General features: G+C 56.4%; 1 protein-coding gene across 7 annotated transcripts; it reads right to left on the bottom strand.

The window, feature by feature from the left end:
• Positions 1-21,961, bottom strand: MAP7D1 (MAP7 domain containing 1). 7 transcript variants are annotated; one of them, XM_059136085.1, is made up of 18 exons: positions 21,564-21,956; positions 9,076-9,426; positions 8,806-8,874; positions 8,022-8,185; positions 7,157-7,271; positions 5,602-5,712; positions 4,318-4,440; positions 4,055-4,221; positions 3,820-3,962; positions 2,731-3,059; positions 2,274-2,451; positions 2,048-2,186; positions 1,801-1,905; positions 1,464-1,517; positions 1,269-1,314; positions 1,076-1,166; positions 782-978; positions 1-593 (listed from the first exon to the last, which is right to left on the bottom strand). In XM_059136085.1, exons 1-18 carry the CDS (start codon positions 21,607-21,609, stop codon positions 583-585), a joined length of 2,439 nt encoding a protein of 812 aa, XP_058992068.1. In that variant the 5' UTR covers positions 21,610-21,956; the 3' UTR covers positions 1-582. The 7 variants fall into 7 exon arrangements, with proteins under 7 accessions (XP_058992068.1, XP_058992069.1, XP_058992066.1 ...); XM_059136086.1 differs by having other exon boundaries at positions 1,269-1,311; positions 21,564-21,954; XM_059136083.1 differs by having other exon boundaries at positions 4,055-4,440; positions 21,564-21,961.
• Positions 21,962-27,116: the final 5,155 nt, after the last annotated feature.

Raw genomic sequence — 27,116 nt, 5'->3', positions numbered from 1 at the left:
TGGCAGAATTATTCTCACTTTATTTCTGGAGAAGTTTGATCAGATGCAATAACACTGATTCCAGGCGAGGGCAGGGGGCATGGGTACCCCTAAAGCAAACAGTATCCTGTGGCCCAAGGTGCCCCCCACCCCCTCACCTGGGTTCCCCCTCAGTTACAGTTAAATAGAGAGAGGAAGACCACCCCGGGGGAGTCCTGGGAGGGTCTGCCTCCTGCACCCGCCCCTCCACGCAGAGGAGTCTGAGCACAAGTATTTACAGTATTCACAACCACTGTACCCCACCGAACCAAGGCAAATACTACAGGCAGCCCTTCCCCAAGGGAGGAGGCCAGAGAGGCTGTGAGTGTATATGTGTGTACGGGAGGGGGGCGGCCGCGCGTGTGAGCACACGAATGCACTGAGGGGCAGGACCTGGCTCTGGCCAAAGAGACATCAGTCTATAAGGTGCAGATTAAAAATAACAGGAGACCCACCCCAGGGGCCCAGGCCACTTCCGGCTTTGTTCTGTCTCTCTCTCTTCCAGACCTCCTGGAGGATGTGCGGAGGAGCCCTCATAGCTGCGCCTGGATCCAAGGCAACCTCCTAAAGGACTTCTGGGGAAAAAAGCAGGAGGGGAAACAGTCAAGGCAAAACCACACCTCCAAGCCCAGATGTCTGGGGGGTCTTCAGGGTGGAGTGTGCCAGGGGCCTGTGGCAGAGCTGGAAGAAAGGGCAGGGCTGGGGAATCCAGGGAAGGCTGCTGGGAGGGAAGGTTGGGGGTCCAGGAATCAGGGATCCCTACCTGTGACCTGCGGGGGCTGTACCACAGCTTTCTTGAGGAAGGCTTCTGCCTCTGCTGCGAAGGGCAGGAGTGCCTCTGGCGTTCGGCCCAGACTCTTGTCCCCAGAGGGCCCCTTAGGGGAGAAGCCATTCTCCTGGTGTGCAGGGAGAGGCTGTAGGCCATTCACCAGGGACCCGGGCGACTCCTTGTTTGGCAGGCTGTGGGTGCAGGGCCAACACTCAGCACTCCACCCCAGGACCACCCAGGCACCCCCCCAGCGCCCCACTCAGGGCCCCTGGGACTGGTAGCTGGTACCTCCACTGAGGCTCCTGGGGGGCCAGCTCCTCTTTCTGCACTGCCTCCTTCTGCAGCCCTGCGGGCCTGGCCTCCCCGGCTTTCACAGGCTCTGTCACAGGAGAGGAAGGCCCATCAGTCAGGGGCTGGGGAGAGGAGGAGGTTTGAGGAGGGATGGCTAAGGGGACAGAGATGGGGGGAACAGGGCCTTTACCTGGGCTGAAATTGTTGGCTTGTGCCTCCTTCCTGTCCGGCTTCTGCTTTTAATTGGAAGAACAGTCAGACTCAGAGGATGGCTGGCCCCACACGGTTCTAGTGCTGACTTCCCCTCTCCCAAACCAGACCCTGAGCGCTCCCTCCCACCTTCCCAGCACCCCCACTGCCAACAGGGCCTTTGGGGAATCCTGACCTTGGTTTCAGCAGCTTCTGACTTCCGAGTCCTCTTCATGATCTCCTCCAGGCGCTGTTTGGAGACCCCACAGCAGTTACACGCAAGTCCTGCCCTACTTCTAAACTTCCTACCAGCCAACCCCCGTACTGAATGTCACAGCCCTTCGAGCTCCTACCAGTCCTCTCCAGGCCAGGAACTCACCCCAACTCCGTCTTGACCCGATTTTTACAAGCCCAAGGCAGGGCCTGCTCCCGCAGCTTCCACCCACCCCATAACTGCGGGGGACACCCAGCACCCAGCACGCGGCACGCGGCGCACGGCCCCGCCCACATAAGCCCCGCCCTGCTCTGCACACCTTTTTGCGCTCTTGCCGCTCTTGCTCCTCCCGCTGGAAGTGCTTTTCCCGCTCCAGACGCTGCCTCTCCGCTTCTTCCCGGGACCGAGCTTCGGCCTCTTCTTTCTGCCAAAGACCCCCGTGAGCTCTAAGCAGCTGGATTCCCCCCTTCCCTCCGGGCCAGTCCCCAGCTCGCCACCAGGAGGCGCCTGCACCCAGCCCCGCACTGCCCCCCCCCTCCCCCGGAGGGGGACGGGAGGAGGTGCACCTGCTTCTGTAGCCGCTCCTGCTCCTCCTGCTCCGCCTGCGCCTTCTCTCGGGCCTCCTGCTCCTCCCGCCTCCGAGCCTCCGCCTCCCTCTCGGCCCGAGCCTCGGCCTCCCGCGCCAGCTGCTCCTCTCGCATGCGCCTGGGGGAGAGAGGAAACTCGGGCTCCAACCTGCGCTTCTCCCGAAGCCTCCATAAAGGCCCCCTCAGTCGCCAAGGGCGCACTCACTTGTCCCTTTCTGCTTGCAGCCTCCGCTCCTGTTCCTCGCGCTCCCTCTGCTCCCGTGCTTGGCGCCGCTTCTCAGCCAGGAGCCGGGTGGCCTCTTCTCGGTCTGTGGTGCCTGCCATGGGTTTGCTAGGGGTCGTTGGTGGAGCAGGAGCTGGGGGTGGGGTCAGGACAGCAGCATCTGGGGTGGGATCCAGGACCAGGAGTCAGCACACACATCCATCACCGCTGCCTGCACCGCGAGCTTCCCGGACCTCAGGGCGATCCTCCTCCCCCAACTTCTGCCAGGGACTCTGACTGCTGTGTGGTCCTCATCTCCCGCAGGGATTCCCGCCTGGACCTACTGAGGGTCGGAGCCTCTTCTTCCTGTCTCCCAACACCCAGTCCCCAGGCATCCCTAGGCTCATATCTCTGACCACCTCTCCCACACAGGCAAAGTCATTTCTCTTGCCCTGCCCACCTGCAGGCATCTCAGCTGTGGGCTGCACCTTCTGGGGCTGAGTTGGGGTGGGGGAGGGCACAGGCGAGGGTGCTGGTGAGGCTGGGGCTGTTGGCTCCTTCTCCTCACGGGTCTTGCTCTTGCTCTGGTTCTTGTCCACAGGTCCTGTCCCACTGAGGCTCTCCTTTGCCTCATCCTTCCTCCGAACCCGCCCCTTGGGTGATGCAGTGGTGCCCCGAGGGGATGGTGGTTTTGGGGGTAGAGCGTGGCCTGGCCCTGGGCTGGGGCAGGGAGAGGCAGGCCTGGGCCAGGTTGTGGAGGGAGAGGATGGCCGGGCCTTGGCTTTGGGACTGAGAGAAAAGGAAAAGTTAGGCTTTGAGTGCAGTGTCCATACAAACCGTCTGAGCATGTCATTCCCTCAGGGAAGCATCCTCTCCACCCAGACTCAGGTAACTCAGCACTCCCCCCTTACAGGCTCTCACACAACCAGATGATTTCCTTTCAGAGCATATAGCCCCGTTGGTAATCACATATTCACGTGTGAGTCTTTGATTAATGTCCAGCTCACCAGTAGAGCAAATAAGAGCGAGAACCTCGGCCTGGCTTGGCACCCCGGGGTGTTCTCAGGGCCCAGAACAGTACCTGGCAGGTCTGGTTCATTCATTCAGCAGGTGCCTGCTGAGTACTTACCAAACCCCAGGCACTGTTCTAGGTGCTAGGGTACCTCAGCCATCAAAGCAAAACAAACAGGGGCGCCTGGGTGGCTCAGTGGGTTAAAGCCTCAGCCTTCGGCTCAGGGCATGATCCGGGGTTCTGGGATCGAGCCCCACATCAGGCTCTCTGCTGAGCGGGGAGCCTGCTTCCTCCTCTCTCTCTCTCTGCCTGCCCCTCTGCCTACTTGTGATCTTTCAAATAAATAAATAAATAATCTTTAAAAAAAAAAAAAAAAAGGCAAAACAAACAAAAATCTGCCCTCAAGGAGCTTTCATTTTCATGCTAGGGATGGGTGCCCAGCAACTATTTGTGAACGGATGATGAACGAGCGAGCTAACGGCCGGCTGACCTGGTGCGCAGAAACACCCCAACCCCCAGCCCCCGGCGCACACCCACCTGAGCTCTGCGTGGCCCACAGCCAGGCGCGGGCGCGGAGAGGCAGGCAGTGACTGGCGCTTCTTGAGGTTGCGCTCCCGGGCCAGGGCACTCTTCTCCTTCTCATTTTCCCGCTCCTTGTCCTTCTTCTCCTTTTTCTGCACCTGCGCGGGAGGAGGAAGGAGAGGGGGAACAGGGGTTGCAGGCGCCGCGCTTCTGTGCCGAGGCTCCTTGCCCCACCTGCGCGCCCACTCACCGGGGAGGCCTCGGGCCGGCGGCGGACCTGGGCCGGGCTGCCCCCAGCGCTGGGCTTGCGGCGCTCCCCGCGCTCCCCAGCTGGGGCGCAGCGGTGCGCGCTTCGGGGGGCACTGCTCGGCGGCGTCAGGGGACTGGCAGAGGCCGAGCGCGGGCACACGGGCACGGCTGCGGAGGGATGAGTGCGGTCGGGGTGCGGCCCTCGAGCGGGGCTGGCCCCTGTCCCGCCCCTCGTGGGGGCTCTCCCAGGGCCGCTGCCCCTACCCTGGTCCCGGCCGTTGCGGGGCAGCGTGACCGCACTGCGACTCCGTGCCAGGAAGGAGAGGGTGGGTGTCATCAGGCGGTCCACGATACTGCTCTCCCATGGGCTCAGCTGCAGGCTGCGATCTAGGAGGAGAATGCCAGGAGCGTGTTACCGCTGGGGGCCGCAGCAGGCAGGCAGAAGCACAGGGGGACTGCTGGGTACCATCCACGCGGAGCCCAGGGAGGCTTCCCCCCGGACCCTTACCCCAGTCAGGTGGGGCCGCATTTGTCTGCCGTGGGGCCTGACCTCCACTGCAGACCCGAGCAAGGAGATGCTTCCCAGGGCAAAGTCCTGCACAGCTGGAGGGCCCCCTCTACCATTTTCCCTAAGTGAAAAAGGGTGCCTACTCCCATCCCACTGCAGAGCCCTGCTCCTCCTGCTATCCAGAGGGCTGGCCTGGGGAGGCATGACCCCATGGACTGGGGACAGTGAGGGTCCCTGTGTGCCTAACTGAGGGGTGTCCCATGCCAGACGGAGGCTGCTAGGGGGCCTGGCTGGCCTGGGCCACCCTGCTCTGTCCCCTCAGCTGCTGGGTTATTTTTAAGCCTCAGTCAGGTGGAGTTGGTACAGCAGCTGATTTGGTTGCTAGGCAACAGAACAACCAAATAAAAGCTGGAGAAACTTATAAATAACTCCTACCATGGCCCCTTCACATGTGAGCACCAGGGCATGGTGGGAACACAGAGGCCCTGCCACGTTGGTTGGCCACAACTCTGGAGCCAGCTAAGGCCACAAGGCTGGGGCTCTGAAGGCAGAGAGGTGTGGGGTTGCTTGGGCCCCCCAGGGTAGAGCCGGAATAAGGGGCCCCCTCTGCACACACAGCACCCAGGCTAGTCTGGTACTCAGGGGGGCAAGGCCACCTGCCTAAGGCTAGCCAAGGCCAGCTGGCTGTGGTTGGTGATGAGGCTGCCTGCCTATTCCCACTCTCCACCCCTTACCCCCAACCCCAACCCTGCTCCCACCTCCACCTGCTGTTGAGGCCCCAGCCAGGCTTTCTGTCTGCTGGGACACTGCCCATTGTCTCTGTTCTCCCCTGCAGGGCACACCTCTGTCCTCAGGGTCCAGACCCATACGCCACCACCAGCTCCCCTGAGGGGGTGCAGCACATTGAGTGGGGTAGAGTGGGGATGGAGACCTGGCGTATGTGAGGGGTCCTGGGACCTGGGGTTCTTGCCAAGCTCTGGAGGAGGCTTGGTGGGGGCTACAAGGGGCTCTGGAGGTAGAGGGGCTGGGCCTTCTCTTACTTCTACTGGGGGAGTTCCAGAGCGTGGCTGAGGACTTTGAGAGCCGCTTGTTGATTATAGAGTCCACGTGTTTAGGCAGGTTTACTGCCGACACGGAGCACCTGCTCCCACCTGGAGGGGAAAAGACACGGCATTAGGGCCGGGCCGGACAGGAGCCAGGGGGGGCACTGAGGCCTTCCATGCAAGATGCTCCGCGGGCTGGGGGGGTGGGTGGAGTGGGCAGGCTAGGAAGGGGAGGAGGAGGCAGACTTGGCTCTGGGAGGGGGGGAGGATAGGGGACCAGAAACAACCTGGATTGGGGGAGCTGATGGAGAAGGAACAGAGGAAGGGGATGGAGCAGAACTAGAGAAACTACAGCCTTCCTGGCCAGGAAGCCATTCCCTGGGGCTGGGCGCTGCAACCCCTCCCCCACAGCCACCCAGCGTTGGCACTTGCTGGCACGGACCTGCCAAGGCGCTATGGCTACAACACCCACGTACTAGGACAAATGCAGAGACATTCCTAAACAGAAGAACCCACAGTCACGGTCACACAAATCCAAATCCACACATCCCTAGGGACACACAAAGACAAAGACATGCAGGCACGGGCATAGAGAGTAAAAGACACACTTCCACATGCATGTGTGTGTGCAGACATGCACAGACACAGAAACACAAACACTGACGGATAATGCGCCAGACCCAGATGCACACAGGCACAAACACATCGCAGCAACTTAATCATGATATTTGTAACAGCTGACATTTTTTGGATGCTTACCACGTACCAGGCACTGTGCTGGGCACCACACACATGTTACCTCACTTGATCCTCCCAAACATCTACCTACAACCTCGGAGGCAAGTAGTATGGTTATCCCCATTTTACAGATGAAGAGACTGACATCGAGATGTTAGAGGTTACATTGCAAGTGCCAGAGCTGGGGTCCTCACCCAATTCTGTCTGACTTGGGAGCCCTCACTGAGGTACACAAAGCCCCATAGACACACCAAGGCAAACGAACTCATATAAGACACACAACCCACAGATCCATGAGCACATACACCAAAAGGAACACAGCTGGAAATACTAAATTGGCCATTACATAAAGACATCCAAACACGAAGGTACATACATGCCAGCCAAGAATCAGACCCAAATCCTGATGGCCCTACATGAAGAAAACTCAGAGACGCATATCTACCTCCCAAGACAGTTTCACAAGGGGGCGATAGTTCTCTTAAACACCCAGCGTCTGCAGGGCATTAAAGTGTTCTTTTCTGTATCATCAACTAATAGTAAAAACAGAAACAGAGAAGGCTCATCTAAAATGATAGAGGTTTGAAGAGCAAACCAAATGAAGAGAATTCACCTCTGACTTGATACCAGAAGTCCTTGGGAAGGGACAGTTTGGCTTAGAAGACCATTCCAGAAGACACAAGTTACACAAAGCAAGGCATACCTGCTGCTGCAGAGAGGGGCCTGCTGCTGGCAGTGAAGCTGCTCCCTGGCCCCACTCATCAGCTCCCCCCTCCCGCCTCGCCCCCCTCCCAAGGCCCTCCAGCCCACTCACTGGTCTTCCGTCCTGGGGAGCTGTGGTGCAGGGCTCCTGCCCAGGACCAGCGCTGCTGCCGGATTTCAGCCCACGTCTTCTTCACTGACCGCTGGATGGCTGCTTCATAGCGCTCCTGGTGGGGCGAGGGGAGAGGGCAGAGGTCTGGGCTCAGCATCATTCAGCATACCTGGCAGAAAGGCCCTGCTCTCTGCTGTGACAATGCCTTCCCCACCCAAGAAGTTTTCCCTGACTCATTGTAGGTAACCAAGGTTACTGAATCCCTGCTATGATTGAAGCCCGTTTGTAACAAATCCCTTCCAACCTGTTCTTGGGGAGCTTTTCACTGTTCTTGAGTCATTTCCTGGATGTATGAGCTGTTTCTCTGAGGACAGGGTGGGACTTTCCCTGCCTGGGGCTCCCAGGTGGGGCCATGTCCCCCTGATCCTGAGGGTCCTGACCTTGGGGCTACGTTTTCCTTTTAGCCTAAGCCTCCACCCCCCACCCCTGCAGGGGCCAGGCCACTTTTTCCTTCCTTTCCTCCTCACGTCCTGGAGCTCAGCACACACAGAGACACACCTCCGCATACATACAAACACGCACCCCTGGGACAGACACAGAAACACTTGCACTGTCAGCTCACAGTGCCCCAACCCTGCACCAGGCATGCGCAGAACCAATCGCGTCTGCTGCCGCAGGATCCCCAGCCCGTGCACACTCAGGGACACAATCACAGATACGGATACAAATACTGCCACGCGGGCACAGATGGCACGGAGGCGCTGACACAGATGTGTGTCCACACTGAGCCAGCGTCCACACGTGTGCGTCCGTGCACGTGTCCACAGACCCGCGCAGCCCTCGCCGGCGAGGAGCTCGAACGCACCTTGTTCTTCTCCAGCTTCTGCCGCTGCCGCTCCTCTAGGGCCGCCCGGCGTTGCTCGGCTTTAAGCCTCTGCTCCTCCAGCCGCCGCCGGCGCTCCTGGAGCTGCTTCTCCCGCAAGGCCTTGGCCTTCTCCTCCTTCTCCAGCCACACTGCTTTCTTGGCCGCTGTGGGGGCCAAGGGTGGGTGTGATGGGTCTCAGCCAAGGAAGTGGCCTTCCCTGTTGCCCTGGCCCCAGGCGGGTCTTTCTTCTGCCAGTTTAAGGGCAGTGGCGGTAGGGGGTTGGGGGGGGCAGGAGGGATGTGCCGGATGTGCCTCTGCTCCCAGACCCCGCCTCATGCTGATGGGCTTCCAGAACACGGGCTCAGGCCTCAGAAGGAGGATTTCCCTGATGGAAGGTCTCTCTCTCTCTCCCCCATTGGGCTCGTGGTTTCTCGGTGCTAAAGAAGACATGAGTTCTTTAGGGCCAGAGCCCTGTCTGACTTTGGAGCCTGCTGGGCAGACTTTCACGTACTGCGTGACTAAGAGCATGGGACAGAGGGTGAGATGAGGCTGTGGGTCTGGATGGCAGAGATTCCACTGGCTGTGTGTGGCTTAGGAAAATGATTTCATCACTCTGAGCCTCTGCTTCCCCCATCCACAGAATGGGTGGAGAGAATTAAATGGGATAATGTACATACTGCTCTTAGCACAGTGCGCCGTAATTAAGCGTTCAGAAGTGTTAATGCTGCCGATCAGAGGCTGACGGTGAGGGTCAGGGGAATGAGAACGTTTCCCCAACACTCACCCAGGTACTTGGCCCGTTCTTCTCGCCGCTCCTTTGCCAGCTTGTGTCTCTCTCCTGCTTTCTTTACATCTTAGTCAAGGGAATGGGAACAGACTTAGGTCAGAGGCTCCTCCCAAAAAGGGGAGTCAGCCTCGTGGCCCTCCCCCAGGCCTCGTCCCCGTCCCTTTTCCCATCTCCTCCTGGGCCCAGGAGGTTCCCTTCAGTGGCATCATCCAGGGCTGGGAGCCTGAGCCAAGGAGTCTGGCCCAGGACAAGGGACATCAGATCTACCTTGCTTGGTGGGAGGGCTGTCAGAGGCTGGCACCGTTGTCGGGGATGGCTGGCTGCTCCTTCGAGAAGGCCTGGCATCCCGTGGGCCTGTGGCTGGTGGGGTGGGTCCTCTGATCTTCACATCTGAGAAAGGGGACTCTTCCTGCTGGGGGGCTGATCGAGGCCCAGCCGGCCCTGGGGGGCTCTCTGGTTCCAGTGGGAGCTGCTTAGAACTAGCGGCATTCTTCATGGCAGGAGGGGTATCTGGGGGTGTATCGGGGACCAGGGCTGACATCGGTGGTGGTGGCGGCGGCGGGGAGGGGTCACCTTCTGGAGAAGGTCTTGGCTCTGGGGGGGTCCTGGCTGCCACTGCTGGAAGACAACACAAGAGAGGAGAGAGAGTCAGTTAGCACACCCATGCCATCAGCTCAGCACGGGGCTCCATCCCTTGTCCAACTCACATTCATTCATTCATACAACATGCTTATCAAGTTCCTTCTGTGTGCCAGGCCCCTGTTCCAGATACTAATCATACCATGGTAGGAAAACAGCCATGGCCGCTGCCTCCGTGGAGCCCACCTTCTAGCGGGTAGACAAATAGCGAGGCAGTTATGGCACAGGATAAGAACTACGTCTGAGGGTAACACAGCAGAGATGGTTAACCGACATTTGGGGAGCTTCCTGAAGAAGGAACAACCAAGCTGAGAGCCAGAGTATGAGCTGGAGTTGACAAAGCAAGGAGGAGAGGGTGCTGGCTAAAAGAAGAGCATCCGCAGAGCGGCAGAAGGGAGCAGGGTGTACTGGAAAAACAGAAAAAGTTGGTAGCCCTGAATAGTGGCCGGAGTGATAATGACTGGGCACAGAGGGGGCCAGTGCTGGGCACAAGTGGGATGCTGTGTTGCTCACTCCCGCATGGGGCGGGCAGCCAGCTACTTTCACTTTGTCATCTTTTTTCCTTTCCCGGAACACCCACAATAGTTCAAGATGCCTGTAAAAGATAGCAAAGTGCCAAGTAAGGAAGCCACGTGACTCTGTCCGGATGTGTATCGGCACACAGGTGAGCACGTGTATATTCTGGAGAGTTGAAAGACAGGCCCAGCTCTGATTTTAGCACCCCAAGAAGGGACGGGAGGGCATTCTTCTCCAGCAGGTCACCTTCATGAAGCCACTCCCCCTTTTTAAAGTCTCAGTTTTCATATCTGTAAAATGGGAATAATGAGCCCGAGCTAGGGAAGCGCCTGGCAGAACTCAGGTACCAGCCAATACCACCTCCTGCCCTTTCCCTGTGGGTCTTGTAAAGCTCTGCGTGTTGAGCACACTGCCACACTGCCATCTGCTGCTACTGAGCCCTGAGGGGAACGAGGGGGACCCAGACCCTGAACCCAGGCTGAGGGGACAGGGCCGGGGTCTGAGAGAAGCTGAATCGATGGAAGCATTTTTCACTTTTACTGGATGCCTCCACCAGAGTCCTCTCCTCTGGGAAATCTGGCCCTTTTGGGAGGGGGTAGACCCCGATCCCTGGAGGTGACAACGGGTATGTAGGGAGAGGACACTCCCAAGCAGTCCACGTTTGGGACTCTGGGTACTTTCTTCAGGGAGACAGGTGTCCTGTGGCTGAATGTGGCCTCTGAAAGCAAACTATTTGCAAGTGAATTCTGGCTTCCCCATTAATTATGTGACCTTGAGCTGGTTACAGACCCTCCCTGTGCCACAGCTCCTGCTGCAGGATAAGGGTAGTACCTATCCCACCAAACTGCGATTTTAGTGAAAGCAATAACCTTTAACAGTCATAGATTTCTTCATTTCTCAGCTTCCTATATTCAAAACATTTTACACATATTTGTTTTAGTCCTCACTGACAGTCAATTATGAAGGAGGCACGATAAATACCTTTTTAACAGGAGAGAAAAGTAAAATTTGTAAAATTGGGGGTCACTCAGCTGGTAAGTGAAGGAGCCTGGAGTTGAACCCAGCATCTGTTACCCAACCCATGCTCTTACTAGTTACAGCCTCCTGCCTCTGCTTAAGGCAGTATGAAGTAATATGTGTTATGCAATGAAATCTGAGGCTCACAATTTTTCCCTCATTCCTTCCCTTGCAGCTTCCTGGGCTCCAGGCAAGAGCCCCAGCTGAGGCCCTGTCTCCCTAAGGGCCCGTCCAAGAGGGCCAGCCCCAAGGCTCCATGACAACCCACCCCGCTTTCCCCACACCAGCTGCAGAAGCCTGCCTGGCCCCTATTAGCTTGCCTCCCAGACGCCTGCAAACTCCATTCCGACTCCACTGGGCAATCTGACTAGCAGCAATCGTTTAGTGAGCATTTACTATATGCCAGGAGTTGAGCTAGGCCTTTTGTAGCCCTATCCTGCATCCTCCTATGAGCTCTGAGAGGTAGAGATTCTTATCCCCATTATACAGATAAGATGCTCAAAGCTTACCCCACAAAGTGATCTGCCCAGGGTCATAGAACTAGCAGGTGGCAGAGGCAGGATTTGAACCCCGGGACTAGTCTGGGGCCAAAAAGCTTAGGTGTATGCGTACTAAGCTTGAAGGCTGAGGGTGAGGCCTGTTTACTGTCATTCTCCTAGCACCTGTACGAGCTACGGGTGTTGCAAGGAAAACTGGTAGGCGGATGTTTGTCTACACCTAGGTAAATCCCACCCACCAGGCAAGACAGGGAATCTCCCCATAGGTCCCAGCTAGCTATATGTGGCTTGGGAGGAGGGGGAGGGAGAGGCCTGGAGGGACCTGTGTTCCCATGTCAGATGCAGTGGAGTAGAAAGAAAGGTCCTGGGCTCCCCAGTCCAACAAGCCTGGGTGGGAAACCCCAGCTCTGCTGTGGGACCTTGGGCAAGCCCTGAGCCTGTGTGAGCTTCAGTTTCCTCCCTGAGTTGCTGGCATCAGTGGCGAGTCGGTTAGCATCTGTGGCACCTGGCAGGGGCTCAGCAAGCAGCACCTGCCCAGAGGAATCTGCCACTTCTCCCGACCTCTGCTACAAGAGCCCATTTGGGTCAAGCCTTCACCAGCACAGCTCCATGACACCACTCTTCTCAAGGGCACCAGTGAACACTGCTAAATCAGCACCCATTTCTCGGTCCTCGTCTTGCTAACCTAGGAGCTGCGTTTGACACGGTTGATCCCTCCATGCTCCTAGAACACTTCCGCACTGGGCTGTGACGACAACACACTTTCCTGGCATGCCTTCTACCTTGCTGGCTGTGACTTCTCAGTCTTCTTCGCTGATCCTTCTTGAATTGCCTAACCTCTTAGTGTCAGGTGCCCCAGGCTTAGTGGAGGACCTCATCCCTTTTCCGTCTGCATGAACTCCCTTGGTGATCTCATCCAGACTCATGGCTTTAAATACCATTGCTCTGCTGACGACAACCAGGCTTGCATCTCCAGCCCAGACCTCTCCCTTACGTTCCAGTTTCGCTCATGCAACTCCCTGTTTGACACCCCTGAGTGTCTTGCAGACACCCCAGATTTAAAACACGACAGACTGAGCTCCTGATCCCTGCTTCTCCCCCAGTTTTTCCCTCATCTCAGTCCGTGGCAACCCCATCCTCCCAATGCCTCAGGCCAAAAAATCTTAAGAGTCATTTTGGAATCTTTTCTTATTTCATACCCCATATCTAATCTCTCAGTAAATCTTCTTGGCTCAATGTGCGAAGTATATTCTGAATCCAATCACTTCTCATCATCTCCACTTCTGTCACCTTGATTCAACCTCTCTTGTCCCTTATGAAGACTCCCTGCTGGGGTGCCCTGGCTGGCTCAGTTGGTGGAGGTGGAGTGTGCTCTTGATTTCGGGGTTGTAAGTTCAAGCCCAATGCTGGGTGGAAAGGTTACTTAAAAAATGAAATTAAAAAAAAAAAAAAAAAAAAGACTCCCTGCTGCCATTTTCTGTTCCCCTTTCATCTTTTCTGAACACAGCAGTGGAGTGATTCTGCTTAAAAATAAGTTAGATCGAATCACTCCCCTGAAGAAGCCCCATCTCTTGGGGAGGAAAAACCAAAGGCCTTACAATGGTCTCTGACCACCTTCAGGATGCCCCCTCTTCAGCCCATTACCTCTTGGGCCTGATTTCCTCCTCCCTTCCACCCCGCCCCCCCATCTCTTCCAGCCACTGTTCCAGGCATGCTCCTACCACAGGCCTGTGTACTTGCCGTTCCCTCTGCCGGAGGACTCTCTGCCTCCAGACTGGGGCACTAATCACCTCCTTCGGGGTATTACTCCAATGTCATTTACACCCTCCTTAACCCTATTTAAAATTACAAACTGCGATGGAAGTCTCCCTCCCACTTTCCAACTGTATGTTTTCTTTCCAATTCTCTTTTACTCTGAAAGTATTGACGCTATTTTAACATTGTCTCCTGCCTCTAGAAGATACTCTCCACCAGGACACATATGTGTGTTTTGTCAGCTGTTCTGTCTCTAAGGCGGGCACATAGGTACTCCACAACTATCTGCTGAGTGAATAAATCAGTGAGCTCCACCTTGGCTGATGCCATCAGCATCTCTCCTACCTGGCTGACTACAAAGTCTCCCCACTGCTCTCCCCACACCCATTCTCACTCTGCTCTCCATGGAGCAGTCTGAGTTAAGTGTTTGCAAATGCAAATCTGATCATGGTACTCTTTTTTTTTTTTTTTTTAGATTTTTTATTTATTTATTTGACAGAGAGAGATCACAAGCAGGCAGAGAGGCAGGCAGAGAGAGAGAGAGGAGGAAGCAGGCTCCCTGCTGAGCAGAGAGCCCGATGCGGGACTCGATCCCAGGACCCTGAGATCATGACCTGAGCCGAAGGCAGCGGCTTAACCCACTGAGCCACCCAGGCGCCCCTGATCATGGTACTCTTGACACTTGAAACCTCTCAGTGGCTTCTCTTTGTTTTAGAGATAAAAACAAAACTCTTGAACCCAAACTACAAGTCTGGCTTAATCTGATGTCCCTGTCCCCATCTCCTGCACCTCTTGAATCTCTTCTCCATGCTCCCCACTTGCTTTCTGCACTCCGGCCACGCTGAATTTTGAATTCTGATAACCATTCATACTTGCTCCTACCACAGGGCCTTTGCACATGCTCTCTCTGCACTTCTCTTAGTTAACCCCCATTTAGGCTTCAGATCTACACTTGGACATCATATACTCAGGGAAGGCTTCCCTGGCCTCTCGGATCAGGATAAATTCCTTCATTCTATACAGTCATGGCTTCGCATGCCTCTTGTTTGAAGCACTGTGACTGTTAAATTTTTCTACTTTCTTGTGTGTTACTCTTGTTATAGTCAGCCTCCCCTTAGACCGATGGGAAGCCCTCCAAGAGCTGGGCTGTGTCTGCTTTGCTCACCACCACATCACCAGCAGCTACCGCAGTGCCAAGGACATGGAGACGGTCACGAGATGCTGTTGAATGAGAATAAAGTGCTGTACTCGAGCACTACCCCAGCCTATAGCCGTGTACAGAGAAGAAGAATTTTGCTCTAATAAAGAGTAAATCCATGTGGTAACTTACTGCAAAGGGACAGACACTTGAAGGGAAGCAAATCGACCCCTCCATCTCAATGGAATGTGGGCAGCTTCCTGGACTCTGGCACTCAGGTGGAAGCTAAAAATCATAATAAATGTTTGACTCCAGCAGCTCAACAAGAAAGATTTCTTGAGAAGTAAACGGGACATTTGGAACTCTTATTTTTTTTTTTAAAGATTTTATTTATTTGACAGACAGAGATCACAAGTAGGCAGAGAGGCAGGCATAGAGAGATGGGGAAGCGGGCTCTCCCCCCCGATGTGGGGCTCGATCCCAGGACCCTGAGATCATGACCTGAGCCGAAGGCAGAAGCTTTAACTTACTGAGCCACCCAGGTGCCCCAGAATTCTTCTTTTGACCTGGTAGACGATTGACCCAAAATACAAATATTTCCCTCAGAGGCATGCCAACACTGATGAAATGCCACTGGGACAGTGTTACCCAGAACAAATAATAGTAAACCAAATTAAGTACTTGATGAGTTATCAACGGCATGGTTAAACGAACTTCTGATTATTCCTATTTTCATTCATCTAATGTAATCCTTCGGTGACTGCCTTGTCTTTTTGGTGTGTGTCAAATTGTGAGGTTTTAGCCACAGTTAGTTTTATTTTGTGAAGCTGATATCTACCAGAAGTATTTGTTAAGAACTGGAAAAGAGACAGATAGTTTGTATTTATTTCTTGGCACAAAAAGCATTCACCGGGCAGAGGTGGCAGAAGCTTATCATAGGGTCAGTGAGTCTTATCTTCTCAAGAGTCCCACGAGGGCCTGTACCTGTGGTCCACAGAAAGATCTGGACGCAGTCTCTCAGCGGGCCGGTCACACGCTCAGGGGGCTCACTCCCCATCTCCTCCCTTCCTCTGGCACCTCCCTCCTCCCATTCTAACAAGTGCTGTTGGGCCAAATATTCCTCTCACAACACTGATAACTGAGTCTGGCTTTTCTGTTTGCCTGCTGCCCCTGTCTCTGCCAGCATGACTGCTCATGGACAGAAGAAACTGGGTCTTGCTCATTTTTAGAGCCCAGGGTTTATCTAGGACCTGCCAGCACAGAGCAGGAGTTCTGGGTCTGTTTAATGAAGGCACAGATGGATAAATGCGTGGACGGATTGGGGGACTGCAGGGAGTCACCTAGCCAGCACATTGTCAAACCTCGAGCTGCTCTAAAGCCAAGCCTCCCTGATCCTAAAGGTCCTGCTCGTTCAGAGCCCTGAGTGTGCCCTGCCAGCTCCTAAACCCTGGAAGGGTTCATCGAAGGCCGACTGTATGCCAGGCACTTTTCCTCATCTCATTTCTTTCTTATGACAGCCCTAAAAGGAAAGTTCTGTGGATGGCCCCTGCTTCACAGGTGAGAAAACTTACTCAGACACATTAAGTGATTTGCTCATGTCAGCATCAGAGGTAGGATTTGAACCCAAGGCTATCTGATGACAAAACCCTTATGTCACACTGTTTCTGGTAGGCATCACATCACCCCTCCTTGAAGCTCCTGCCTGTTCCCTAAAGAAGGAAGTGACTCGGTGGTTCCCTCAGGGAGGTTTCCCCCAAGATGGTGAAGGGTGCAGGTGGGGCAGGCAGGCACTGAGCTCAGAGGGCAGGAATGCAGGAAAGGCAGGCTCCTGCCCAGGCTGGCCACCAGGAGGCAGGAAGTGAGACACCTGGGCAGGGGGTGGGGGTGCGTGGCCATCCTCCAGGGACAGAGCAAAGGAGCACCGGGGACAGCCAGCAGAAGGGGGTGCACAGACAGCACCCCTGGGCAGGGAGCATGGGGAGCAGAGGCACAAGGCAGAGAGAGGAAACAGGACAGAGAGGGGTACCAGTAGTCAGAGCCCTCCAGCTCTCACAACAGCTCCTCAGATGGCAGCGCTGGGCCAGACAAATGAAGATAGTTGAGTCCAAAGGAGGGTCAAAGACATGCAGAGAGACAGAGTACCCACCACAGAGGGAGAAAGACACCCAGACAACGTGGACAGAGCCTGAACAATGGCAAGAGACAAGACACATTCTTTTCTCCCTCACACCACCCCCCACCCCGCCTCCTACATACGCAGGAATCAGACTTAGCGGGATTTAGAACTCTACACACACACACACCACGTACCCCCTCCAAGGCACAGATGAAGCCTCAGAGATGCACCCAGCATGCAGATATCGTGTCCCCAGGGTACTTGCCCAGCCTCGTCCAGGTCATGTCCTCCCTTGTCCCTTCTGGACGTCCCCTTACCTGGGCTCAGGGGAAGTCCAGTTAACAGCAACAATACCTAATGCTGTGTCAGACCCAGCTCAACACAGCTGGTGAGTAGCAAAGCTGGGGTTTGGGGTCTGAAGCAGCGTTGACAGTCTGTACCTTCACTCTGTTACTCAAAGAGGACAGCCTCGGGGCGCCTGGGTGGCTCAGTGGGTTAAGCCTCTGCCTTCCGCTCAGGTCATGATCTCAGGGTCCTGGGATCGAGCCCCGCATCGGGTTCTCTGCTCAGCAGGGAGCCTGCTTCCCTCTCTCTCTCTCTGCCTGCCTCTCTGCCTACTTGTGATCTCTGTCTGTTAAATAAATAAATAAAATCTTAAAAAAAAAAAAAAAAAAAAGGACAGCCTCTTTGAGGGTTTCCCCAGCCTGGAGAGCTCTGAGCTGGGAGGATGAGGTTGGGGATAGGGGCGGGTCCCGGAAGGATGAACTCTGAGAGATGCCTGATCATGGGGCTGGGACAGAGGGAACCCTTAGGGGGCAGCATTACTCCCAGCCTGAGTAGAGCGGAGCCAGAACTGGGAGGGAGGGAGGGAGGCGGCAGCCTGCTTCAACAGTCCTTAGAACCTGGGCCACAGGCACTTAGGAGCAGGGCACTACGGCCAGGCCATGGGCCTCTGGTGGGGAGATAAAGCCGGGATCTCCACTGAGACTGCAGATCTGAAGGAGCTCTCTGGCCTGGTTGGCGGCCATTGTTCCCAGCCTCCAATCAGGAGCACCCACTTCCTGTTATTTTAGGCGGCAGGAAATGACCCCATCCCGTAGCCCAGGCCCCACCGCGGGCCCTCCCTCGGCCCCAGCAGGGCTGTCTGTGCTAGGGCCTAGCAGCTCAGGGCAGAGGCTTGAGAATGGCCTGCTGGCTGGACTGTGATCACCGCCTGGGTCCAGGGCCTGCCTCTGGTCTGACTTCCTCGGACTCCAACCCGACAAGATGCACAGGGGACTCGGCTCTGCTGGCTCTACCTCTGCCTGCCAGAGAATGGATCACGGGTCCCTAAGACCAAGATGCCTATAGATCAGTCATGCCAGGGAAGCAGGTCAGACTCTTTCACCAGCTGGCTCAGCCGTGGTAAGTCATCCTAGAGGTTTGCTGCAGAGGCTTTAGCATCAGATGAACCTGGGTTCAAATCCTGCCCCTGCCAGTTCCTAGCTGTGTGACTTTAGGCCAATGATTTCCCTCCCTGATCCTCACCTCAGGGATTGTTTTGAGAATCAAATGAGACCAGGCACATGATATGCTAAGCATTATGCCTGGCACAAAGAAGGCCCTTAAGAAATAGGAGTGGGAGATAAGATGGACTTATCCCTGGTGAGGGGCCATATCTCCTCTTATAAGTGGGGCTGGAGCTCCGGACGGTGGTAGCAACTCCATGCTCCCTACCCCCTGCCTCATGCTCTCCGCTCCCCTCAGGGCAGAGCTGCAGCTGAGAAGTGGCGGACCGCCGAGGGCTGTGCCCCAGGGTGCCAGGCAGTGGCTACCACAGCCAACAAAGCTGCATTATCTGGGCCTGGCTCTTTGGCTCCCTGATTTGTCCCAAGGCCCAGTGAGGACCCAGGGACATAGCTCCCTGCTGCTTGTGGCCTAACTTCCAGCCTCAGTTAGACCTGAGACCCTGCCTGGCCACCCTCTAGGGCCATCACTCTGGTCAGGGCCCTGCGTTCAGCTCGCTCTCCCCACCAACACCCCCCGCCAGCTGATGCCCATCCTGAGGGAAAGGGGGAGAGCGTGGCCCCGTGCCCCTTCCTCCTTATTTGCATATGCATGACTGCACATTAGGGGCTCATTAGAGGCTCATTACTGGGCCCACAGGCCCAAGGGGGCACGAAGCTGTCAGTGGGAGGCACCAGCTAGGCTTGCTGCCATACTTAGAGACACAGCCCATTGTGCCAGACTTGCCAACTTCTACTCACCCTTTTAGGTTCACCCGAAACGCCTCCTCCTCTGGGAAGCCTTCCACAAGCCCGCTGACCACCATATCACCAGTATTCCTGTCAGGTTTCCCTCCACTGGGCACGTCTGCTTCCCTCATAGGGCCAGGAGCTCTCAGCGGGTAGTGACTTCTCTGCCACCCGCACAGCCAGCACGGAGCCAGCACCTGGCAGTCATCGGTGTGTGCTCTGGGTGGCTGGCTGCACTCACCTCCAGGGGCTCTCTGCTACTGCCCCAGCCCCTACTCCCTCGCCCAAGCACTGGGGGGCCCCTCAGTTCCCCAGATCCACCCTGGTTCATATGTGTCTAGAACTCCCCTCTCCCTGGCTCTCTGTCCCATATTTACCTCCTGAAATTCTAATGAATCACACCTCCTCCTCTAAAGGAATTAAAAAACAATAATGACAAAAAAACAAATAGAGTTTATTGACCACTAACTATGCGCTCAGGCCTAGGCTAAGTGTTTCATGTGTTCCTCTAATTTAATGATCCCCATCTCTCCACAAGATAATTTCTACATTAGTCTCATTTTATAGATGGGAACATTTAAGACTCAGGTTAAGCAACATACCTAAGGTCACACAATAGTAGGTCATGTTTGATTCCAGAGTCTACGTTCTTATGCAAACTGGCTCCCAATCCCTGTCCTCACCTCCCCCGTGTTTCGTACCTCCCTGTTGGCACAGGTTCTGATGAGCATAACCACAATAATGGTAATAGCACTGTACTGCGGGCGTCTGCTGCTAGGCTCCTTGGGTACATCATCTCCAACCCTCACATTAGCCCCAAAAGGTTTGGAATTACCACCTCCTCTTCCAGGGGCATGGAGGAGGCAAGTCACTTGCCCCAGTCCACACCTGTCCCAGACTGCATGCTGCCTCCTGGAAATGCTCAGGGGAGGGTAGACAGAACTCAAGGACGGCAGGGACCGTGCCATGGGCATTCCGTGTCTCAGCCCTATGCCTCAGACTCGACAGGACACATGCAGTGGGCACCAACTTTATTCCCTGGAAGCCCTTGGCTTGGAGGGGGCCCCTGTCACCTTCACCTTCTGTGTGGGGATTTGCCACCAGCCTGATCTAGGTTCTCACGTAACTCCATCCAGGCCCGCATGTACAGAGAAGTCTTCCCAACCCAGGACCCTGTATGCAAACCCCCTCAGGCCCCTCAGTACAGCCAAGCATGTCCCCCAGACCCTCAACCAGACACTCAGGCCCCCATCTGTGGCCCCATCATCATGCCCATTCAGGCCCCCATGTATGCACCAGTCCTGCACCCCTCAGATGCAGAGGGCCAATAAGCAGATGAAATGGACCCAGTTGAGGACTCCCTGGGTGTCCCCTCTCAGGCTCAGCAGAGCGAAGACTGACCCAAGTGCCACTGTTCCAGCACAGTCTACAAACCACCCCAACCACAACAGTCTGATAGCTAACCCCACCACCACCACGACCTGCGTCCCTCAGCTCCCACACCCATGGGGGCCCCTGGAAGCGCCCACGCTGGCATGGGGAGGAGCCCACCCACAGCCAAGCAGCTCCGCCTTGTCTTGGGCTCTCCGCACCCACAGACACTGTTTCATGCTGGGCCCACGCCCCAGGGGTCAGGGAGGTGGCAGGGATTAGGCTCTAGAACTCTATGGAGGTGTGAGGTTGGGGCCGCCTCCCCCCTGAGTCAGTGGGAACAGAACTTGGGTCCTCAGTAATCACGCTCTTCCCTCCCCTTCCAGGAAGAAAGAGAAAGAGAGATCCCTCCCTCCAACACCAGGCCCAACCAGAAACCTGTCCCCACCCCCTCATCAGCTGCTCCCAGATCCGAATGGGATTTGCAGAAGTCCTGGGCACTGGTGGTTGGTGGGGTGAGGGGAGGGTAGGGTAGCTTTGATGGTCTTCTGGGACCTAGAGTGTGTGTAGGGGGGCGGGGGTAGGCATCTCAAGCTTCAGGCTGAGGAATGATGTGGCAGGTCCCGGGAGTGCCGCCTTGAGCCTTCATCCCATTCTCAAGAAGAGACTCGGGCCTAGAGAGGCTAGGATGGAGGATGGCAGGATACGCAGCTTTCCCTCTGTCCCTTTCCTCCCCAAATCCGGCTGGGTGGGCTCCGGAGTAGGCCAGGCTGCAGAGGAGGCGGCCCACTCCCCAGCTCCCGCCCTCGCCCCAAACAATGCCGCCTCCCCCTCCCCCTCGTCTTTATCCGGCGGGTTACTTGGCAGCCGCCGCTAGAGACCTCCCCCTGCCCTCCCCTCCACTCCTGGCCGGCCCGCAGCAGCAACAGGCCCTTTGCGCGGCAGCTGGAGAGATGGGGTGGGGGCGAGGTCTGGGCCAGGGCCTGGGCGTGGGGGGCGCCCAGGGCCTAGGCTTCGCTATGCAGGACTCTAGGCTTGAGAATCTGGACCCCCAACACACACAGTCAGACTGGGGTCACCCTTGCCCACTCGAGATGAAGAGGGGGACAGACGCCCTAGTTCGATTTAAGAGGAGCATCGGGGCCGGGGTGGATCAGAAAGGGGATGCAGGCTGGGAAGCCGAAGTAGCAACGGGCCGGGGCGGAAGGGTCACCCCAACAACTCCGGAGCGGGGTCCTCGAGGATCCCGCCGCCCAGGGTGTCCTAGCGCCCGGAATGGGGGAGGGGGCAGCTGTCAGAGGATGCGTCGGTGTTCCCGAGCCGCCGCCGCGGCAGCCTTTATTTTTAAACTTCCAAATGGTCAGAGGGCGCGGCGGGGGAGGGGTCCCCGCCCAGCGGGTTGGCCTCCTCCTCGGCCTTCCCGAGGCCCCGCGACCTCCCCCCATCTCGCCTCTGCGTGGCTCCCGGCATACCTGGGGGTGCGCCGGCACCTGGCTCTGCATGTGGGCCACTCTCCATGGCTGCGGCGTCACCGGGGGTCTTGGGGTCTCAGCGGCGGCGGCGGCCGCGGCCAGCGGCCAGGACAGGGGTCCCGCGGCGCATCACGCCCGGCCCTGCCCGGCGGGCAAGACTCGGAGGCGGGGGTTGCTCCGGAGAAGGTCTGGGCTGCCTCGGCTAGTGGCCTGCGAGGCTCGGAGTCGCCGGCCGCCCAGTGTCTTTCAGCTGCGGCCGCGATCCCGCTCCCTGCCCGGCGCCGGCCCAGTCCCGGCCGCGGCCCAACCCTATTGTACCGTCGGGGCTGGGCCTGGCCTCCCCGCTGGCGCGTACCAAGTGCGACACGGGGAGGACCTTTCCCCCCCCAGCGTCTGGGATGCGAGCCGCTGCGCGCCCGCCTCGCTCGCCCCGCCCCGCCTCCGCCCCGGAGCGCGGGCTCTCGAGCTCGGGACGCCTCTCCTGCGACCGCGACCGAGGGGACGCCGTGGTTCCCCGAGGACGCCCGTGCCGCCGCCTCCCCCTGCGGCCGCGCGTTGGTACGCGCCACAGCGCCAGCAGACTATGTAGGGAGCGCTCTGGTGACTCACCCGCCGCTTGGACTGGGGGGAGTAGAAGGGAGCGGGTCTGGGAACCTCCACTCCCACCCTGGAACTTGGGGGCTCCGGCTCCGGAACCTTGGCGGTAGCTTCAAATCCAGATTCTCTCCCAATCCCACCTCAAACCAAATCCGCCCGGGGAGATGTCGAGAGACCTGAAGGAGGGCCCCAAGGAGAGCCCTAAAAGGGCTCTCTGCTTTCTCTCCCCTTGCTGCTTCCCTTCCTCCAGCATCCTACGGCTGGTGTCTTCCATGCTCCCCCAGGGTAATTACAGGCCTGCACCAATGCTTTACCCAGGTCTCTAATCTGCTGGGTCCCTCCCAGCTCCAAACTGGGTGGTCCTGGCCCTGAACCTCCCCCACCCCCATGGGGACCCCTCCAATCTCCCCGGAAGGACTTTCTCCCCTGTAGCTTGTCAAGGAGGGAAGGGGTCCCTTCTGACTCCCCTCCCCATAGTCCTGCTTCCCAGCTCTCTGAGGTGGAACCCCCCCATTTCCCTTGTTACTGCCAGCAGAGGTGGGGCCTCAAGCCTAGTCTGGCCAGCCTGGGCAGTGGGGGGGGCGGGGAGGGAGCTTGCTGGGAAGGTGGATCAATGATGGAGCTGCAGGGACTGACAGGGGAGGAAAGAGGAGGCACAGCTGGGCCCTGCCACCCCCTCCCTGCACTTTGTCCTGACCTCTAGAAGGTCAGTTCTCTGGTTCTCCATTGTCCAGAGATTAGGCGCTGTGAGATGCTAGCCTCCTGCCCCTCTTTCCTGCTAGCGTCTTCTTTGAACAGTTCCAGAAAGCAGCCATTTCAAGGGGGAGGGTGGGGAACAAAAGGGTCTGGGTCTCAGGCAACCTGGGAACAGCCAGTCCTAGGAGGAGTGAGTAGCTGGGGGGCCTGAACTCTCTTGGAAGGGCCCCCCACCCCACCCCGGGAGGGAATAGTGCCACCACCTCTGGCCCCAGATCATTAGAAAATGATGATGATGGAAAGGCTGCAAATGGACCTTAAGCTAGTATCTTAACTTTTCTGAAACCCAGTTTGCTCACTTAGAAAAGCAGGAAAATGATAGCACCATGAGGTGTCATGGGGGCATTCAAGGTTAAATAAGGCAACGCTGATGAAGTGCTTAGCACAGAGCCTGGCATCTAAGTAAGAAGCACGAAATGAATATGATGACAGTTGTATGATGATGGAGCTTTAAGGATAAAAGCAGGTTAAGAGGAGGAGCAGAGCCCATCTTTGTTGTCAGCCATCCCCCCTGCAGGGTGAGGGGACCCCGTGGATGATGGCATCCAGAGCTGTGCTTTGTGAGGTCAGAGGCCTCACGGCCTGTATCTTCCAGATATACACAGGTCTACCCTGACCTGAGCCAGACAGTGAGTAGACTCAGTGTTCGTGAACAGAACCCAACAGAAGGGAGAGCCCTCTGCGATAGTTCGTCTCCCCACCCACGCCCTCCCCCGGCCCTGGTGAACTTGAGATGACTTCAGGGATGAAGACCCTGGGTGGGAACAGTGAGATAGATACCTGCATGGGCTAGACCTCAACAATAGTGGAGGGGGCAATAAACAGTAACTAAAGATGAGAAGATAAGTGAGGGATGGTCTCCGTAGGAAGATTTGAATGCCAGTTGGCATCATGATCTATACGACATTGATCATGGGGAGTTGTGGAAGGATTTTTTTTTGCAAGGGGAGGGGTAAGCAGAGCTTTAGAACTGGAAATTATTGTGTCTAACGATCTGGGATGGACTTTGAGGAATCATTGCAAAGGGGTAGTGTGTGGTATCAGCATATGTCAGTGGTTCTCAACCAGAGGCAGTGTTGCCCTACAGACGACTTCTGGCAATATTTTGGGGCACTTTGGGTTGTCAGAACCAAGTCGGGGTATCACCAGCATCCAGTGCTTAGACATCAGAGATGCCATTTAACACCATATGATTCTCAGAGCAACCATTAGGCCCAAAACATCAACGGTGCCAACACAGAGGAACTCTTCCCTAGACTGTGGGAAGAGACAGCTATACCCCCTTTTACAAGATGCTAATGGCGGGGACAAGATATCTGGGAGTTAGCCAACTTGACGGACCGTTCTCCTGGCCAGCCCCAGGCCTCCTGTACAGCTGAGGGGTCCAAAGTGAGTCTTGGGAGGATGGCTAAGCGGCAGCTAAGAGAGCACCAGGGTCCCGTGATTAAGTCGAAGCAAACAGATGGAGAGATAGAGTCCGTTCCTCTCCGTTTACCCCCAGACTGACTAGGATCCCTGGCAGATCCCACACCCTAGCAACTGAGAAGGCTTGGAGTATGTGTCTCTCTGAGTTTGGGGCTGGATGATGGTGTCTGGGAGCCTCATCTGCACCCCCCCCCTGAATATTAGACATCCCAGAGAAGGAGCAAATGAGGCATTTGCAATATCGGGGACCGAAACCCCCTACAGGATGCCCCGCCCTTTTGGTGAGGGACAGGGAACTCTGTGCCTCCCCCACCACCTAGGGCAGTGCCCTCCTCCTCCAAAGCAGGCACGAATGAGCTGTTCCTCTCACCACCACGAGGATGGGCTGGTGCTATGGGTCAGGTGGCTGAATGGGGATCAGAAATATGTCCCCTTTCTGATCCTTCTAGGGGGAGGGCAGGAGCAAGAGCATTCACAGCCTCCTTGGGTTGGTGGGGCAGGGTCCAGGATGAACCTGATGGAGGGGTGAAGGAAATCACTGTGAAATCGACCCAGAGATAGGAGATATGAATCAGGAGCAAGGCCCTGGAGGCTGCCTCCACACTCACAAAGTAGGAAGTGGGAGGGGCCTCATAGTAGGGGCCCCACAAAGAGAACAGACACCAGTCACCGGACTCTCACTCCTACCCCACCCCCAAGGCACTGCACGATAAATGGGTCTCTAACCCATATGGCTCTCCTAGGGAGTCCTCCAGGCTCACTCCCCGGGACTGAGGGTGGCCTCCCTCCAGCTTGGGGAGGGGAAGGAACAGGGACAGATTGGAGGGGGGAGAAACTGAGATCCAGGATCAAATAGGCTCAACGCTTTGGATTTCTGGGAGGGTCTTTGTCTAGAGCCCCTGCTAAGAATGGGAAGCTGTCCCTGCTGTATTTTTTTCCTAGGGAGAAGGGAAATGGGGATGGGAAGAAGGCGCCCAGCATTCCTAAATGTGCTGACTCTGAGCAGTGGTGGAGAGGCACTGGGATTTGGGAATGACGGCAGCGGAACTGAGAATCCTTGGAGCAGCTGTCTAAGAAGGTTTAGGTTCCCATCTGAGCAAGGAGGAGACCCTATAAATCAGCTTGAAATGGAGCCCATCCCCATCCTTAATTCACAGCTCGTGACGCAAGGAGTCCCAACAAAAAAGACTCCAAAAGGAACAATCAGAGGCAGACAAGGGAAGAATCTCAGAGGTCCTAAGATAGGCAGGGAGAGACTCCGCCTCAGCTTCTCCAGAACCACCCTGCCTGACAGCAGGCTGGGTGGGGTCAGGCGGCTGGCCGTGACTGTGACTCAGGTTTCTGTGGGCAGCCAAGGGCAGCCGGCAGGGAGGAGCCCAGACCGACAGACAGGCCAGCCAACTGCAGCTTTCACCTCAGCTGTCCTCTCTCCTGGGAATGCAGGAGGTCCTTGCCTGGCCATGCTGGCCTGGGTGGGGGTGGGGGGGCTGGGGGGTGCTAGCTGACCCTGACTTCCTCCTCTCACAGCCGACCCTCCTGTTCCTTCCCAGAACTGTCAGCCAAAGAGCTGACAGAGAAGGGGAGAGTCAAAGGTCACTGCATCTAGGGAGGCCCAGAATGTCTGTGTCGCAGGGAGAAGGATATAATAGCCATTGGTCCTGCACCCTGAAGAAGAAATTGGGGGACTCTTGGGAACTGGCTTTTAGCCAGAGCAGCCCTTTTAGCCAGAGCAGCCTGGGTCCCCCAGTCTTCCCCAGGCTGGCCAGCTCATGGCTGGTTGTCATGGTGAAGGCTAGGGGCTAGAATGCAGCTGCCTACAGAGTCCAGCTACTAGGCTTAAAGGAGGAGAGGTTGCTCAGGGACTCCCAGGCCAGCCTTCCCACAACTGACCAGCCAGAGGGAATGGCTGGAGATGAAACCAAAGAGCTGTGGTCAGGGACTGTAAGACTTCCCCCTTGGTGATGAGCTGAGGGTGTGGCCAGCACATTCCCCTGGCGTTTCTGGGACCTGTTTGTTGGTCTGTTTTGAGAGAGTGGCTGGAAGAAAGGGAATATGCATTAACTTTGTGCCCAAACGCTCTGCCCTTGTGTCTTACCAATCTTCACAACAACTGGGAGAGGTCCAGCAAGTTGCCTAAAATGGCAAAGCTGAACTTAAAATCCAGGATTGGCTGTTACCAACTCTGGCGATCTTTCTTTTCCAGGGACCAGGCAGTGTTGTTGTTCTTAGGAAGGGAGGGGGACAAAGTGACCCGAATTTTAGCAACAGACTCAATATTCCATCATGAGGCCACAGTGGTAGGATCCAGGTACTGGCTGCTTTTGGAGTCTGGGGGACAGATGACAATTTGAAGAGAAAACTACTAGTGAGTGAAATGCTTGGCACATAGGTTGTCATTAAATATTTTTGCAGTAAGAAGCCAGATTTCTGTATGAGCCACAGCTAGTTTTCTGGGACATCCTGGGAGCTTCTGGCTCTGAATTGCAGCAACAGCGGAAGAAGTCAGTTCGAAAGTGGGACTTTCCAAGACCAACCCGTTGAGAGAGGAATTTGCGGAGCATGTGTGAGGGTGAGGGGGTGGGAAGAGAGGGAAGTGCGTGGACGATACAGGATTATCGCAAGCTCCGGACGCCACCCAGTGGCCAGAATGCAGCCCTGTGGGGGGGAGCCCGGCTCTAAGAGACAACTGAGCGCGAAGCACTCTGGGAGTTGTAGTCCAGCGGTGCTTCCAGTGAGGCTGTTGGGTGTTGTAGTCTGACGTTTATTGGGCGGGAA

This window comes from Mustela lutreola, chromosome 10, assembly GCF_030435805.1.
Source record: "Mustela lutreola isolate mMusLut2 chromosome 10, mMusLut2.pri, whole genome shotgun sequence".
In the NCBI taxonomy this organism is placed as follows: domain Eukaryota; kingdom Metazoa; phylum Chordata; class Mammalia; order Carnivora; family Mustelidae; genus Mustela; species Mustela lutreola.
This window is presented reverse-complemented; position numbering and strand designations above follow the sequence as displayed.

Excerpts from the sequence above, each read along its gene's own strand:
- MAP7D1 (XM_059136083.1), bottom strand. The coding sequence starts at position 21,609 with ATGGAGAGTGGCCCACATGCAGAGCCAGGTGCCGGCGCACCCCCAG. Across the intron at positions 7,272-8,021 it reads AGAAGCTGGAGAAGAACAAG|GAGCGCTATGAAGCAGCCAT; the intron begins GTGCGTTCGAGC and ends TCGCCCCACCAG. Across the intron at positions 2,187-2,273 it reads CTGCAAGCAGAAAGGGACAA|GCGCATGCGAGAGGAGCAGC; the intron begins GTGAGTGCGCCC and ends TCTCTCCCCCAG.